The following is a 16,358-nucleotide window of genomic DNA, read 5'->3' as shown; positions in this document are numbered from 1 at the left end:
CTATGACAGAAAACATCCATGTGCCACCACACTGCATTCAGCAGCAGGAAATCTGGCATCTGATTTCAGCTTTACAGGTTAAGACTAGAGGAAAACACATTTTCCAGGGTAAGGAACCTTGGGTGGGATCAGGATTTATTTTCTTGCTGGCACCATTTCTAAGACAGAGCTTTCCCTCAACTATATATATTTTTTTTGTGTTGCACCCAAAAAGAACAAGCCAGGTCTTCTGTCGTTTTTCCCTTTTACCTGTATCAAGTCCTTGCCGCAGCTCCTTGATCTTGTTGGTGGACCCTGATTTTCTGTAAATGCCCTCTGTGTACAGCCCATGCATTTCTATGTAGTTGATCAGCTTCTCCACCAGCACTGGCACAGCTCGCTCCTCGCTGGTCAGCCGGGAGAGCTCCACGCCGAACTGCCGAGATGAGAGCTCGGGATCATACTGATGGGGAAAAGAAAAATGCAAAAGAATTGAATTCTTTCAGTTCTTTCCAGAATTCCTTCTGACTGAATTCCTTCCAGAAAGCAACGTGTCAATGGTCAGGCTGTTTCAAACCATCCAGTTTACCTGCAAGTCACAAGCAAAGAAGGACAGGACACCCCTGGACCTTAACCTCAACCTGTTGTTTTGCTATTACCAGCAGCCTCACAAATGTGCACAGTCCCAGCTTGCAACACAAAATCAGACTCTGGGCATGCACCTGAAGTCATAAACATTTGGGTTTTCTTCATTTAACCACCACACCATGGTTACAGTGTTCTTAGCAGCTGGGCATGTTCCTCTCATCTCCTGCCCCTCTGGCACCATCTCCAGGAATGACTTCACTTGCCTGAAGATGATGCACAAAGCAGTCCTAACAAAATTTTGACACAAAAACCCAGTACCAGCAAAGGGAATGTGAGACAGCACGCACTGCAATGCAGTGATGAGCAAGATGACCCTGAAACAGGTCACAGCTCCTCTTACAACCACTCCTACACCTTTGCTTTTCCCATTCAATGTCATCCTTTCGTCAAAGAAAACATTATCAACCTCATGAGATGATGTGAGGAAGATGACCATGGTATGCTCTGCAGCAAAAATGCCCCAGGAAGCAGGTGGAGAACATCTAGTCCCAGCTACCAGCTGAAACTCATAGTCTGCTCTTCTACCAGCCCACTTGGCTGCCGAAACCACCATCCGATGTGACGCCACAAATGCTACAGGCTTCTTCACTCCAGTGGGAAGACAAGTAACTCAGAGACATGGACAAAGCAAGGGCAAAAGCAGTTTCACATCCACCAAGAGAAATGAGCTCAGGATTTGCTCAAGCTCACCACTGTAAATCTAGAGAAACAGATTCACTCTGGGACAAGGTTAGAAAGCAGTTACAAAATCGGCCATAGCCGGAAAACAAAGACATCCTTCTTAAAGCATACTACACAGTTTGTGGCACTCTGTTGCTGAAAACAACCCTAAAAACGTTAATCCACCAAGCACAGACAAGCCAGAGCCTTTCTACAGGAGGACCTCAAACTGCCCAAACAGAGACACTGTAAATTTATTTCCCTGAGGACAGTACCAAAACTTTCTTGTGCAGAGAAAAAAAAACAAACACAAAACAAAACAGGAAATGAGAAGGTTCCAAACATCTCTGAGCAACCATTTAGAGCTGCAATTATTTTTAGGTTTCATTTTTCATAGAGAGGAACAAAAAAGGACTGAAAGATCAACTTAGGCAAATACATCAGTATCTCTTTCACAACATTTAAATAAGAAACTCACTTCAGATAGTGCTATTTTCCTGCAAAATTCCCCTATTGTCCTGCAAAATTTTCATGGCCTCAACTTCCTTCCTGCTTCGTTTCTGGGCGGGTGTGATGGAACCATGGCCAAGATGATGGGATCGGACTGCAGACCCAAGAGCATGAGGACCAGCCTGTGAAACAGGCATCTAGCAAAGCCTAGAGGTCTCCTCCCTGTAAAGAGGAGGCTCGGTTGTTCAGATCTCAAATCACAGATGCAAAAGGTCTAAAAATACGCAAGGGAACGTCTTTGAAAAAATCAAGTGATCTCATTAAACTTCACAGGTTTGTAGAACAAAACCTCAGAGAACCCATTCCCAACTCTTACAGAGATGGACTGCCAGAAAGGGAGAAATTGCAGAAGAAATATTGTATCAAAGCAAATATATTAATATATACATATATATATGCACATTTACATATATATATTCAGATTATTCCTTGGGAAAAATGTAATCATAAGGCTTTATGGAGACTGTACACCTGAGAAGCCTCTTAGGGTCTGATAAAGCTTTGCACACATTATTATCCTGCCTGCATTATTATTTTGGGGGCATATGCAGCACAAAATAAACTATTCAAAACAAAAAAAGAAAGCTTGATGACTCATTGTTAGCTGGGGCGACCTGCTGCATTCATTCACTGTCAAACATATCCTTGAATGCGGTAAACAATACTTAATTCACCTCTAATGAGCAGAGTAAGTGCTTCAGCACCATCCACCCACCCTTCTCCTCTTGCTGTCCTCATCCTCAGCTGCAGTGCCGTGGCTGTTTGAGGACTGTGCAGGGAGCCCTATCAGGGAGCAGCAGGGTGAAGAACAACCTGTATTTTTGCCTTTTGTACTGGGAACAAATGCTTCAGCCTTGCAAAACTAGGGCTGCGGGTGCTGTAGCGGGTTATGCTTCTGGCTGTGGATTGCAAGAACCCCACCGGCCACATCCTGACCTTCTAAGAATAAACACAAAATCATGGCAGCCAAAACTGCAGCACCACAGAACGAAAAAAAATGCGTGCCATGAAATGCGCTGGACATTGAGAGTTCTCTGTGTAGCACTGACTGTTCAAAAACGTTACCTTTTGATACCAACCACATTTTGAAGTACTCAAAAGCTATAAAATGAGGCAGCTTTCAATTATTCAGCATGGTTACAAGCCAGGAACATCACTGCAAGAGGTGCTGCATGACTGGGCAGATGTCTATCTTGATGCATCTCTGTACTACTACTGAAATACAAGCAGTCACAAAAGCAGTGGTTGGAGAAACCTCCAGGGAGCTCCAGCTCAACCTTCTCTCGATGAAGGGTTATTGCAAGCATTGTACCAAGTTCTGTGCTCGTAAGCATTTGTTAAAAAAGACTAAAAAAGATTGAGATGACAGTCAGAGAGGTATTTAATGAGAGAAAAGGAATGAGAAAAACTTACCTTTTTGGAGCACTTGGTCGTGGTTTTAAGACAGCACTTCTTGTGACAAGCATATTTACATACTACAACAAAGAAAAAATAGTTTTTAATAATTCAAAACTTCAGACCTCTGCACAAATGTGAATTAAGTAGCTCTTCTTAGGATTTGTGCATGTCAAAAGCATGTTGAATTTGCATTCTTCAAATTAAAAAAAAAAAAAAGAAAAAGAAGCCTTTAATTTTAAAGGCCCTATATTTAAGTCCCTGAAATGTTAAAAAAAAAACACACACAACCTGACAGATCAACTCAGAAAATAGCCCATGAGTCACTCTGAGCTATCAGACATGGATATAACTCAGAGGTTGGAAAGAGCACCTAATTTGTATTCTTCCTGCACTGGATACCAGCCTGAAGCACCACAGGGCTGATATTTTCAACTTAATAAGAGAATCATTGAAAAAAATAAAATTAAAAAAAAAAAAGTCTCAACCTTGCCTGTTCTTCTTCCACTTTCCTGGGCTCCCCAAAAGTTCAAGTAGCCAGAGGTCAAATGGCCTAAGCCCAGTGACCTTGTGATGGTCATGAGACCCACAGCATCCATCCCACAGGCTGAAGCCATGGGGTACATTTGCCATAGCTGCCACAGGCTTTCTTTACCATCCCTTCTGAAAACACAACTTAAACATGGTTTGAACGGTTTGAAGACTTGGGTTAAGATCCATTATGCAAAGCCCCCATGCACAGAACTAACCATAATGTAGGTTCTGGAAGGAATGCCAGTATGAACTTACCAGTGGACTTCAGAAATCCTTAAGATCTGTCTCAAAAGCTATTTTAATGTGAAAAATCCCAAATATTTGAGAGTAGGGTTATAGAAAACAGTAGCAAACATCTTTCAGAGCCCAAAACCCCAAGACTGTAACAGAAATACATGGGGAAAAAAAAAGCCAAATGGAGCATGCTTACATTTACAAACAGAAGCCCTGTCCATTATCCAGATCAAGGAAGAACAATATTCACAGTAGGTGGGGATGCTGTACTGGGTCGCCTTAAAAATGTGCCCATTGTGCTCTTCCACCTGTGATGGAAAAGATTCAGTGGTGAGAAAAAGAGCTGGATGCAGTCTGCTGCAAAACAGGGAGCCTGACATGGCCTGCTCTCCAACGTGGGCTTTTACATAGAACCAGCCTGCTATTTGTGTTTCCTTTTTGGACCAATAACCCCATGGGCTGCTCGGACAAAAATCCAGCCTGCATGGGAAACAAACCTTCTTGCAAGCAGGTTAGAAACCAGCTGCATTTGACTGTGGTTGACAGGTCAACCTCTCCATGTTGAAAAGCTTATCTATACATCCATGGCCCCTTTTTGCTCTGCATCTTTCCCAGTGCTATTATATCTTTCAGGCAAAAACTCTATCAGAGATATAAGATATGCGCTAAATTTACGCAGAAACCCAGAACAACACTTTCTGCTTCATTCCCAGTTCTTCTATAATAATTCCTGACATATTTACTGCCTTGACAGATGTGGGACATGTTTTCAGAGAACAACCTATACCAGTCCTTGATCTGAACAGAAATGCTGATTTACAACCTCTTGCTTTTGCCTACAGCCATTCACAAGCAAAGTAAATCTATCCTGTCCATCTTTCTAGCACATCTTTTCAAGTCTGCACATTCACTGGGCTGGGATATTCAGATCTCACCATAGGATATATCATGAGCAGGTCTCTTATCACTTGTAATCCTGGCCAAAAGGACATAAATTCTTTAACGCACAGACCCAGAGTGCTCAACTCACCACATCCGCTTCTTTTTTCCTTCTCTTTTTTCGTTCCGTTTTTGGCACCTGGTATTAAAAAGAGTCAAGCATGTTTATGGGCAGTTCCCACACATAAAGCCCGCAGAGGTCCCATATCCAACTTTTTCCACCTCTTTCCAGCCCCATCCTCCAGTGCACCTGCGGCCCCATGAAAACCACTCCAAGAAATGCTCCTACTGCAACCAACCACCCGGCGTTCAGAAATCCCCTGGCCAACTGTCACCATCTCCATCTCAGAGCTGGGATTAGCTGCTGCTCTGGCTTGAAGTCCAGCACCTGTGACCTAAAGCTCTCCAATCTCAGGCAAGACACCCAAGGGCACAGCACTGCAGCCGGAGCTGATGCTCAGCCTGCTCAGAAGAAATCCTGTGCAGAGAGCCTGGGGAGGACTCACAGCAGAAGAACTGGAGAATGGGATATTTGCTTTCCCTGTTCCACAAGAAACACCATCTCCCAAGCCCAGCCTGAGACCCAGGAGTGGTCCCTGAAGACAGCAGGGAGAAGAACGCAAGGAGCTCATGCTTGTAACAGACAGTGTGAGCTCCAACTGCTTGACCAACTGTACCTAGGCCCTGAGGACTGTCACTACCACGTAGCCTGCTCCTGCCACCAGACTAAGAATGATGCATATGGTTACTTGGGAAAAGCTCAAGAGACTAGGAAAGCACAACATCTCATAGAAAAATGAGACGATGCTTTCACGCATCCCTCAAAGACTGGAGCTGCCTTTCCAACCATCCACAGATGGTTGCAGATTTGCCCTGGAGACAAAGTGCACGTGTTGGCAGCGGCCAAGGCCCAGCTCAACCCAGATATGATCCCAGGCTTGCTGAGCCCAGTGAAACACAACCAATGACTCACTCCTCCTCTTGTGCTGGCTTATGTTGTCCACCCCAGCTTACAAAAGGAGAGAAGACAACAGACTTCAAGGTGTCTGCACAGAGCACAGCCCCACAGAAAGAGAGCTCACAAATCTTAAAGGACCTTGAGAAAATGCTGGCTACCTTCACTGCGGTGTAGTCCAGGGGTTTGTACTCTAACATATATTCATCCAGGAAGACTTTGAAGGTATTGACCCAGACTTTCACTGGAGACTCACTCCAGTCCCTCTGTTCAAGCCTCATGGTCTTCTCAAGGATCTGCTCGAATAAGGCGTACAGGTCCTTATAGCGGATGCTTTTCCCATCATCCATCTTTTATAGAAACAGAAGCAAAAAGAAAAGGGATTTTTATAAACATCAGACTGCCTCTTCTGCTCCAGACAATTATTTTAGCTTGACTGGCTTCCAACTGCTCGGGGAAAATACAATTATGATTAAAAGAAAGAAAAAAATATTTAATGGAGAGCTGTTCCGTGACCTTTGTCAGGGTGGCTTCTCAGCGCACAGAATATAAGGACAGAAATCTAGGCAGCTGCTGTAAGCCACGTCAAATGACAGACCAAATATTACCACAGAGGGAACTTTTCACGCAATCTGGACAATAAAATGGCTTGGCTCAGCAATCACTGCTAGAATTTGGAGCAGCAGAAGAGCAGAGCACCACATTCCTCAGATGTTCACAACTCACAACTTTAACCCACAGGTTTCCAGACAAGTTGGGTGGCAAATGGGAATTTATTGACTTACTGTCATCTCCCTTTGACTGACAGCAAGCTGTACTGAAGGGACTAGAAATCTCTTCTCAAAGTATACTGAGAGCTGGCTAACGAGGAAGCATTAGTCCAAGTTTACAGCTTTGTGGGACTGAATACAAAGGAAAAGCATCTTCCTTTTGGGATAAGGAGACCAGGAATAAGGCTCAGCAACATCTCTACCACCAAGACTCACAGCATCTCATTTCTCCTGGAAGTGGAAGTTCCCACCTGCCATCCAGGCACTTACCGCTAATGCCGAGGAGTAAAAGCTGAAGATGTTTTGTCGGAATTCCTTCAGCGCTTTCTTGAACACTACATCCACCAGCGTGTCCTTCTTGCTGTCCTCATTATCCAGCTCATTCATCTGGGAAAAAAACAAAGGGTGTAATGCACCGATGTGACTGTGCTGTGGCAGAGCACTGCATTAGGTGGAGCACTATTAAATGAGCAGCTGCTCCACCACAGACAGGTGATGTTAATAACTACGTGTGTCTACCAGGTGGTTTCTCCTGCGTGCAAACTTAGCACGTAAAAACATGAATGCTTCCCTGGAGCCTTCAGCTTCTGCCCTCTTGGGTCATCCATTTCTGATGCCACCAGAGGCTGCTCAAAGCAGTGGAAGTACCAAAGCTACGGTGCTCCCATAAAACAACCGTGCTGTGCACGCACAATGCACCCATTTTTTCTCCCAAGCCTGCCCTGGTGCACACTGTGCACTCTTCGCAGTTTTGGGAGTGCAACTAAAGCTCTCCCCTAGGTGGATTATAAGCTCCACCTTGCTGCCTTCAAGATAATACTGTTTTGTTGCCTCCATCCACTCTCTGATGATTTAGCTGGAGCAGCAATGACAGGCATTACCTTTTTCAGGAGAAACTCATCCATGCTTTTCAGGTCGCTAGCACTGGTTATGATCTGCAGGGAGTCATTCTGCCATTGCACGGGCTCCAGAGCCACGTTGCTGATTTTGACGCTGCGCTTGCGTTTCACTTTGGGAGAGGGCTCCTTGTTCTCCTTAAATTCCCTCCGGTAGATTCCTGACAGCTCAGGACTCCGCGGGGGTGTCAGATGGTGAGGACCCAACTCTACGGGTGGTCATTAATAAAGAAGAAAAAGAACAAAATGCAGATTAGTTAACTTGCTCTCTGCCTGACCAAAAATGCTGTAGCAATGATTGTTTGGTATTTGATTTCACTGAAGCTCTGCAATATGTTTTGCTTTTCAGCATCTCCTGAATTAGGTGAGATGAAGCTGTAAGCAATAAAAATGCTTTTTCCCCATGTTCCATGCATGGTATGAAAGAGAAGTAGGGTTTGTTCTCAGGTAATAATAAAATTCTGCGGCTCCAGATGAATTCTCAGTAAGTAAAAAATCTAGTGTCAACTCCCAGAGCTGCACCAGCAGCAAGACGGGAAGGTAACACAAAGGAAAAATAGTCCTGTCACTAAAATAAGGAGATAGGCTTTGGAATAAACCTGCAGAGGAGAAAAGTACTGTGCAGTGCTTATAGGAAGATTAAATGTCACGTCTCCATTGGTTACTTCCTCTATCAAGAGGGGAAACATCTGCTGGTGTCCAGACGGCTGCCTGGAGGATTAGCTCCACAGTGGAAGATGGAAGGTGCTGGTGACAGCACACAGCTGGCTTCAGGGGGTCATGGAGAAGAGTTTGTCCTCTGTCCTCGTCCCCTGCCTCCCAGAACAAAGCGACAATCCCTACTTGTAAAACTTCATAGAAATTTTGAAAGAAATAGTATTTGTTTGGTTTGCCACATACTATCTTTTCTGAATGTTTTCTGAATTCCTCCAGACCCATTTTGTAGCATCTAACTTCCTCACTGCTGTTTCGTGTTCACGTCACCCATGAAGTCAAGAGAAGTTAAACAGCACGTCCTTTCAATTTGTGCAGTTTTCCAACTCTTCTTCCTACACCATCCTCAGCTAGACCATATGAACATACATGGTATTCTAATTTACAGGTATCCTGACCCTACAGATAAACGAACTTATCGGTTCTACATCTTAACCCAAGCCACCATACACGGGGCTACACTTAAAGATAGTGCAAAGCCAGGCTTAAAACAGTTCCACATTTTATCTGTGCCATGACAGCAAATGCAATTTCTCTGCCCCTTACACACGTGACCCTGCTGCGTGCTCACCCAGCACTCACCTTCACCAAGCTGCAAGCCAGAAATCATCTCTCTGTTGGGTGCTTCTTGCTCTGCGTACAGCTCCAGCAGCTCAGACTGTGTAGCAAGCTTCTCCCGAGGGGTCTTCTTCTCCCCCTGCTTTCCCTTCACCCAAAATCTCATCTTGGCTCGTTGAGACCTGGAAATAATTTGTGGAAAGAACTGCCTTAACTGGGAAAATGTCCTTCGAGTCAAAACTACCTACAGTCTCTCCCAGACCTTCACATCCTTTTAGCAGGAGCTAAATCTGTACAACTGCTAACAGGAAAATCAGGCTATTTGTCCCCAGGAAATGCAGGAAACTCCAAGTCTCATGTATGCTGTTGGGTGGTTTGAGATGGGATGCCTGGCATATGGCTTCAAAACTTTGTTGTGACATGAACTTTATCACCCATTCTAACTGGGTGTGTTTGTGTCACATATGAAGAGATGTGACAAGTAACTCATTCTGATTTTGGCTGATTGAGACAAAACCACCAAGCTGGGGACTAGTGCAGCTCAGCAGTGTGAAGGAAATCAAAAAGGGCTCGGGGTGGACTCATCCCCCAGCTCCAGCCACGTTCCATACCTCCCATCTGGGGCCAGGGTCTTCTGCGCGGCCGCCAGCTTCCCGATCTCCCCCTGAGACATGGTTTTATGGAGTTTTGTTTGGCCTTCTCCAGAGGTGAACCGCTGCACCGTCTGTAACAATTCAAGGATGAATCATTCAAAAATGAGACAGTTCTTGGAATTCCAGAACTCCTTAAGCAACAATTAGACATTTCTTCTGTTATGACTGAAATTTCTATTTCTATCTGCCTACAGGTGAAAATCTATGTCCCTGTCGAGCTAGTTGCAGCTCCTTCAACTACAGAAATATTTTAATGGCTTCTAAAACAAAAGGACATTTCTCTTACTCCAATTCTATCTCTAAGTCCAACCTTCCTCCTCACCAAGCACACAGGACTGCTCAGTCACCTTGCCCTGGGCAGCCCAGCTCTCCGGCCGAGAAGAGCCCCGTTAGCTGCGATCGTTAGCCACGCTTAAGTGATTTGTGGTGTTCCCCACCTCAGTCTTGTGGACACATCCCAGCAGAGCCTGCCTTCAGCCTTTGTTGGAGACTTTGCAGAAGGAAAAAAATAAATCTTTGTGCCAAGGACACATTAAAATGTACCCTTACGAAATAAGAGATTAAGCAGCTTTAATACAAAGGCTCTCTGCCTTTGTCACCTCCTTAAATGCCCTGGGATAATTTTTAAGGGTGACAGGAATTTGCAATAATCAAATGTTAACAGGGTTCCATGAATAATAATATCTACTAAATTCTAAAAATGTGGCTTTAAATTATTCTGCATTATACAATGATAAGTTTTGCACCATTTCCATTATCTTGCACTCTGTAGGAGACAAGGCAAGTGATGGTGCTTTCCTCTTATCCCCAGAGGCTGCAGAGGCCACAGCCATGACGCTGTATTTTAATGACTAGCAGCTGCTATCCAAAAAGCACGTCCCAAGAGGCAGCAAAAATGGAGATGTTACCTTAGTCCCTCTCTTGTCACACACTCACAAAGTCTCCACCACTGTGTTATATGAGCAACGTTTTTTATCTTGGGAAATATTACTAAAATCTCTCTTTGTTTACCCAGCATGGAGGAGGAAGCCATCCAAAGGCAGCCTGGCAGCGTGCAGCCCAGAAATATTCTTGCTATATATATATATTTTAATACATTTTGGCTCTTGGAAGAGAGCCTTTCAGCACAAGGAAAGCAGGGAATCAGGCTGTATGAAATGATCTGGGAGATCTCTTCTTCAGCTTTCCCTTTACCCAAATGTTTCAGCTTAATGCACCATGCTTTTAAGCATTGCCTTTTCCTCCGTCAAAAACATTTCATATAAAATTCAATAAATTATGGGCGGCAGGGCAGTCACATTTACCACACTTACTCTCCCATTCTTTATTTTTTACCCCTGTACATCCCTGCCAGCCAGGAGATGGCAGCACACAAGGCGAAACTGCCACTGCAAAAGAAAAAGCTGCTTTCATCAAAGGGTTTCTTATTCCTGTTGTTCTTACATTTAGGTGATGATTACATATAAATTGTGGAGACTTGCAAGGGAAAAAAGGACCTTGAAACCCATGAAAATGATTTCCATCCAGTGACCCTATTAAAATATTTGCCCCTATGATATCACATCTGTAATGCACTTTTTAGACAAAACTGAAGGATTTTTTTTTTTTCTTATTATTATTAATCAAAACATGCCACAAATGCTGTTCTTCATCAGGGGGATATATCTGTGAGCCAAGGACCAAAGTTAAAATGACTGGGGGTAATTAAACAACTAAGGAATAACTGGATGCCAAATAATACAAGCAATAATGAAGTACTTGAATATAGAGGCATAATGGACATTGTGATTGCTCTGTGCAGGCGATTCAGCATGTTTTCCTGGAATTGCCTTGGCTTGTCTGGGAGATGAGGGGACACATTTCAGGGTAGAGAGGGGAAAAAAATCTGTGAAATTCTGTTGTAAAGGGCTTTTTATAAAGCAAAACGCAGCAGGGACATCACTGCCCGCTGGATGTTAATGGATAGGGTCTGAAAACAGCCCTCGTCTTTACCAGTGTGGAATAAAACCATGGAGAAGAAATGCTCCCTGACATCAGAGCATATGACAGGATGGAAGTGGCGCATAGCCTCATCATTAAGACTAAAGATAAAGTTTTGGACTTACTTTCATCACATGTAGACGCCTCAAGGACTGCATGCCTCTCTCTGAAGGCAGGCTTTGTGGGGAGATGAGACTTCCTACCAGACATCACCTCCCCATCACCCTCTGGCCATTACCACTACAATCTCTCCCTGCTCTGCCCCTATTTTTTATCTATTATAGATCAGTGTTTCCTCTGCTACCATTGCAAACTCTCCAGGATTTGAAAGAAGGACTGAAGGCATTTTTGGCATGAGACCCTTCTGTTTGAGGGACTCCTCGAAGAAGTTGTGAAGGGCAAGGTCCTCAGCTGGATAGGAAACCTTCTCTGCTCCCAAGACAAGACCTCTTCCATACAGGGAACACCACAAAGCACCATGTGCGTGCAAACCACGATATCCAGGGGGTCTGTAGTCATCCCATGGAGCAAAAGGGGAACAATTTTTATTTTTATTTTTTTAACTCTGAAAGAACTGTATTTTGTTTGCCCATGCTAAAAAGAGGCCAAGTGAGATGACTTGTCCCAGCAGGCAGCAGTGCTACATGCTGTGTTGAAGGGCTTCCTAAAGTGCAACACTGCCTCTGAACAGCTGAGGACAAGAGCTCTTCTTCCATGGCTGGCTCTTCAGGGATGCTTGGGATCAGCTGGCGACAAATGACAGATACTCAGACAGCTGTTAGTCAATTCATGGCTTTAGTACGGAGGTTGGAGCAAAATACATCACCACTTCATTATCCAGGGCCCTCTCTAAGAGCCTTTGCTGAAGGGAAATATATGCAGAAGGTATTTCTGGTGTGGTTTCTTTAACCAAGGCTTTCTTTCTATCAGCTGGAGGGAAGTTCTCCAGGCGTAGGTGCAAAACACAACCGCTATTAATATGCACTGACCACAGCCAGGAACTGTTCCTCCCACTTGTACTTGTCTCACTGCAAGGCAGGTACATCCTTGGCCAAAAAGCTCAGGCAACCTTTGAAGGCTTGGTCTCGTCAGGAAGCCCTTTATCCTTAAACACACTTTGGCTCTTTGCAGATAATCGTACCTTAAGCAGCCAATTTATATACTGGTGCACCTTGGACTTCAGCTCTGGCTGAAGATGCTCCGGGCTACCCTGCACTTAGGTCAGGAGCATCAGTCTCTGGTGGGCCTGCAAGTACCAGCTGGTGACACTCAACCATTGACTCGGTGGTCGTGAAACCAAAGGGTAAAACAGCCGGGTTCACACCAGCACAGCTGGAGACTCATCACATGCTTAACTTCACAAAGTCGCACTTGATCTCTGTTGTGTGTCCAGCAGCCCTTGGCCATCGAGCAGCACATCAAAAGAGGCTTTTTGGAAAGCTGTAGCTGGGGGCAGGAAACCTATGAATAAACTATTCACTAGGAGGGCAACCAGCCTGCGTGTGGTGACTGCTTGGCGCGTCTTCATGTGAGCATCACAAGACACGAGGGATATGGCTACACACACATTCACCTACTTGAACCCAAACCAACATGCACCAGTACTGCTCTATTATAGGCTGCTTCATCATTTGCAACACCCGAGCAGGCTCTGCTAATAAATATGAATAAGCAGCCCTGGATTTTGCTGCTTTAAAGAGCTCTGCCCTACGGGTGTGGCGATCCTAACACAGAGAAGCCACAAGCCAAAGAGCTGGTCCCAAACCTGCAATACAGAATACAGACGGAAACACTGTACATGTGGTCAAGACATACAGACATACGATACCACTGGGCACACAACTTTACGAGCAACATTTGCTAGAAAGCAGAACTCAACCGCACAAGGGGTTGCGTCAAGGCGAAACCGCTGGCTAAGCCCGACCACCAGTTAGAGCTAGTGATGGAGCGCAGAGAAGAGGGATACAGGAGGAGAGACGATACAGTTGGCACCTACTACTACTTGCATGCAATGAGAGCTGTTAAACCAGGTGAGCAGAGGCCCAGGAGCATCTCTAATGAGTGGGATGAGCCAGGTCCCTCCCAAGGATGGAGATTCCCAAGCGTTAGCCCAGCACCTTTCGCGTCTCAGCAGAGATTGCCAGTGGAAAAGACTTCTACGGCTAAAAAACTAGGGCTTTGTAACAGGGTAGCCTCCAGGAACACAGCACGGCAAAGCCCAGGACTCTTGCCACGTTTTTGAGCTGCTGCTTCCAGCATTTCCAGGGACCAGGTCCATGTGCCATTCGACCAGACAGTGAGACTGTGGCAGAAGGAAGTCCAGATGAAAATGCTGGCATTTAGCATCAATCATGGATAAGTTTGTTGCATTCTTGCCAAGGCTCCCTTGGGCTCCTGGCTGCACACACCAAGCATTTACAGAGGGACACGCCAGGCAAGTGTGGCTTTCCTACAGGTCTACAGCTGGTTTTGGACCTACACCTCCAGATTTGGCTTCCTGTTCCTCCCTATTTTTTTTCCCCATCTTAATGGAGAGTCTTTGGTTCTTTTGTGTAGGGGGGTTGAACATTTTCTTTCTCATTGTGTCCTCAAATACGCGCCTTAAGTGAAAGTAAAGGTGTAGGATAGGAGGCACTGCATTTGCATGTGCAAGTTTATTTAAGCTGACTTCTCATCAAATAGGGGACAAAAAATAAAAGCTGGTCCTGATATTACTCCTCTGTAAAATTCTCCCTTTCCTGTTATAAAAACAGGGAGATGAACTAAAACACAGCCAAGTGAGTTCAGTTCAAAGAGCCACATCTTTCAATCACGTTTCTGCCAGATAGCACTTGAAGTATTCCTGGCTCAAAACCCTTGAAAATTTAACATGAGTAACCTTAAAAATTCAGGGAATTTGTGAAACTCTGCTCCTTCCCAGTGAGGAAAAACGTGTTGTTTATAATAAGAACTGCTAACAGAAAAGTCACGAAAAGCCCTCCTTAGCCATCTGCCTTTCTTGCAAAGGCAGATTTTAGGATCACACGAGATATTTGCTGGATCTTTGGCAATGTGAGCACTTACGGCACGAGACACTGCTTTGGGTTTATCCGTACATCTATGTGGACACCTCTGCCACCTCCTGCCACAGAAAAACTGGGAGAGAGGTGGAAGTTACTGTCCTCTTCCACTCCTGAAACCTCTCAGGTTTTCTGAACACAGCTTATCCAGGCTGCCATCTCTCCCTGACAGAACCACTAACATGATTTTTCTCTCTTTTTTTTTAAAAAAAAAAAAAAACAAAAAAAAACACACTATGTTTTATTGCCCAATTTACAGGTTTTTGTTTCTCAAAGACAGCATCTGCCAGTATTACTCCAATAATTGAGGACTGAATAATCATTGGATACCCTAGGTAAGGATACCAAATCAAAAATCATAGGAGGTGCAAGGTTCATATTGTTTTCTTTGTTCTGTTACTTTTTTGTCCAGTGTTTGCCTTGATTTTTTCTATGCATTTCTGTAGATAATTTTGCTAGAGCCAAAGGATCCTAGTGGGATTTTGTAATGGAGGTAATCCTAGTTAAAAAAAACAAACAAGGTAGCCGTGCAATGAGTTGCAATGCTACCTAAAACTTATGGAAACCATGGAAGCTTCTCTTAAATCATGCCAGCAAACATCCCCATGGCTGACAGAAATTCAAATAATTTCCCTTTCTGTTTTGTACTCATTTCTGCTGTGTTCTCCGAGTTTACCCATCTACAACATCTGTGTGAGTGGGAGAAGAAGCAGTGTAGGATCCGTGCAGCTAAGGTTAGCAAAGAAACGCTCCCGCAGATCTGCTTGCTCCCTTTTTTTTCCAGCCCCAACACGTTGGAAAATTACCATTTCGGAGTCACTGTAACAGGCCTGCCCGAGCCGGGCTGCAGGCCCTGTCTCAGGATGAGGAGGTTGGTCAGAGGAGAGAAGGAACTCAAAATTGCCATCGTAATCATCTTCCTCCGTATCCCCCTCCCCATCAGCAAAAGTACCTCTAGTCAAGAAATCGGAGCGCGTCCGCGCCATGCGGGCTTTCTTTTTATGGGTCGGTCTGGGAACCTGCTTGACCAAATGATAAAACATAACAACAACAAAAAAAAAGGTTTTAAAAATAAAAGGAGATTCTATAAAAGGAGATTCTACCAGTGTTTGGCATCATAGCGTAGCTCAAGTACAGCCTTACAACAACGCTGAGTAACACTGCACTCCACAGAGGACACACACTATTACATGTAGTGCAAAAACAACCAGGAAAACAAAAGCCAAGACAGCACGGAGAAAATGGGACAATAATGGATGTTACTAAAATGGACATTAAAGCAAACAAGACAAGACTGCGTACTACAGTGTTTGCCATCAGGACTGCAAGATCCTTTTCATCCAGAGCAATTCTGTGCTGCTACACATTAATGCTACGGGGGCTTTTTTCAAGATGTGTGAAAGTTGCGTTAATGTGACATCCCCCCCATCCCCAAGAGCCCTGCGCAACCCTTGTGCTTTATATTTCTCTTCTCCAAAGCACTTCAGGGAAAGCTGGCAGAATAAGGGTTTGGGATTTTTTTTCCCCTTTTCAATTAAAAGAGAAAATAAGAAAACTGCAACTTACCTCTCCTCTGCCAGACCCAGGCATCTTAAAAGGCTTCCTAGTTAGCTCACCCTTGGGAAGGCATTGATGACTTGCTTCCCTGCTGAAAGGCAACAAAACAGAGACGTTTCATTTTCTCTAAAAGCTTTCCCACCGTGCCAGCCCAGCTCTCAGCAACATAGAAGTAGGCAGCCCGAGCAATCAAGAAGAAATCACTGTTTGAGGTCACAGGTTTTCAGAACCGCTTCAAATTCTTCAGGATTTGACTTAATACCAAAGGACGAAAAAAAGAAGATATGAATTTCTTTTTGCCAGAGCTGCACTCTACC

General features: G+C 44.5%; 1 protein-coding gene across 11 annotated transcripts in view; it reads right to left on the bottom strand.

Annotated features, from left to right (window-relative positions):
* Positions 1 to 16,358, bottom strand: part of MYO9A (myosin IXA) — a 193,809-nt gene that overhangs the window by 9,981 nt on the left and 167,470 nt on the right. For 6 of the 11 annotated variants that reach the window (XM_082769071.1, XM_082769067.1, XM_082769069.1 and 3 more), the window contains 11 exons: positions 16,051 to 16,132; positions 15,291 to 15,506; positions 9,404 to 9,516; positions 8,817 to 8,974; positions 7,506 to 7,729; positions 6,895 to 7,011; positions 6,016 to 6,204; positions 4,991 to 5,038; positions 4,157 to 4,268; positions 3,211 to 3,272; positions 250 to 442 (listed from right to left, as the gene is read on the bottom strand). In XM_082769071.1, coding sequence (XP_082625197.1) covers positions 250 to 442; positions 3,211 to 3,272; positions 4,157 to 4,268; positions 4,991 to 5,038; positions 6,016 to 6,204; positions 6,895 to 7,011; positions 7,506 to 7,729; positions 8,817 to 8,974; positions 9,404 to 9,516; positions 15,291 to 15,506; positions 16,051 to 16,132 — 1,514 coding nt within the window. The remainder of the gene's footprint in view (positions 1 to 249; positions 443 to 3,210; positions 3,273 to 4,156; positions 4,269 to 4,990; positions 5,039 to 6,015; positions 6,205 to 6,894; positions 7,012 to 7,505; positions 7,730 to 8,816; positions 8,975 to 9,403; positions 9,517 to 15,290; positions 15,507 to 16,050; positions 16,133 to 16,358) is intronic. The other 5 variants (XM_082769077.1, XM_082769068.1, XM_082769073.1 and 2 more) reach the window with 5 other exon arrangements.

The sequence above is a fragment of the Aythya marila genome (assembly GCF_965140915.1).
Source record: "Aythya marila genome assembly, chromosome: 11".
Taxonomy (NCBI): domain Eukaryota; kingdom Metazoa; phylum Chordata; class Aves; order Anseriformes; family Anatidae; genus Aythya; species Aythya marila.
The sequence above is the reverse complement of the archived record's forward strand: the minus strand, read 5'-3'. Positions and strand labels throughout refer to the sequence as shown.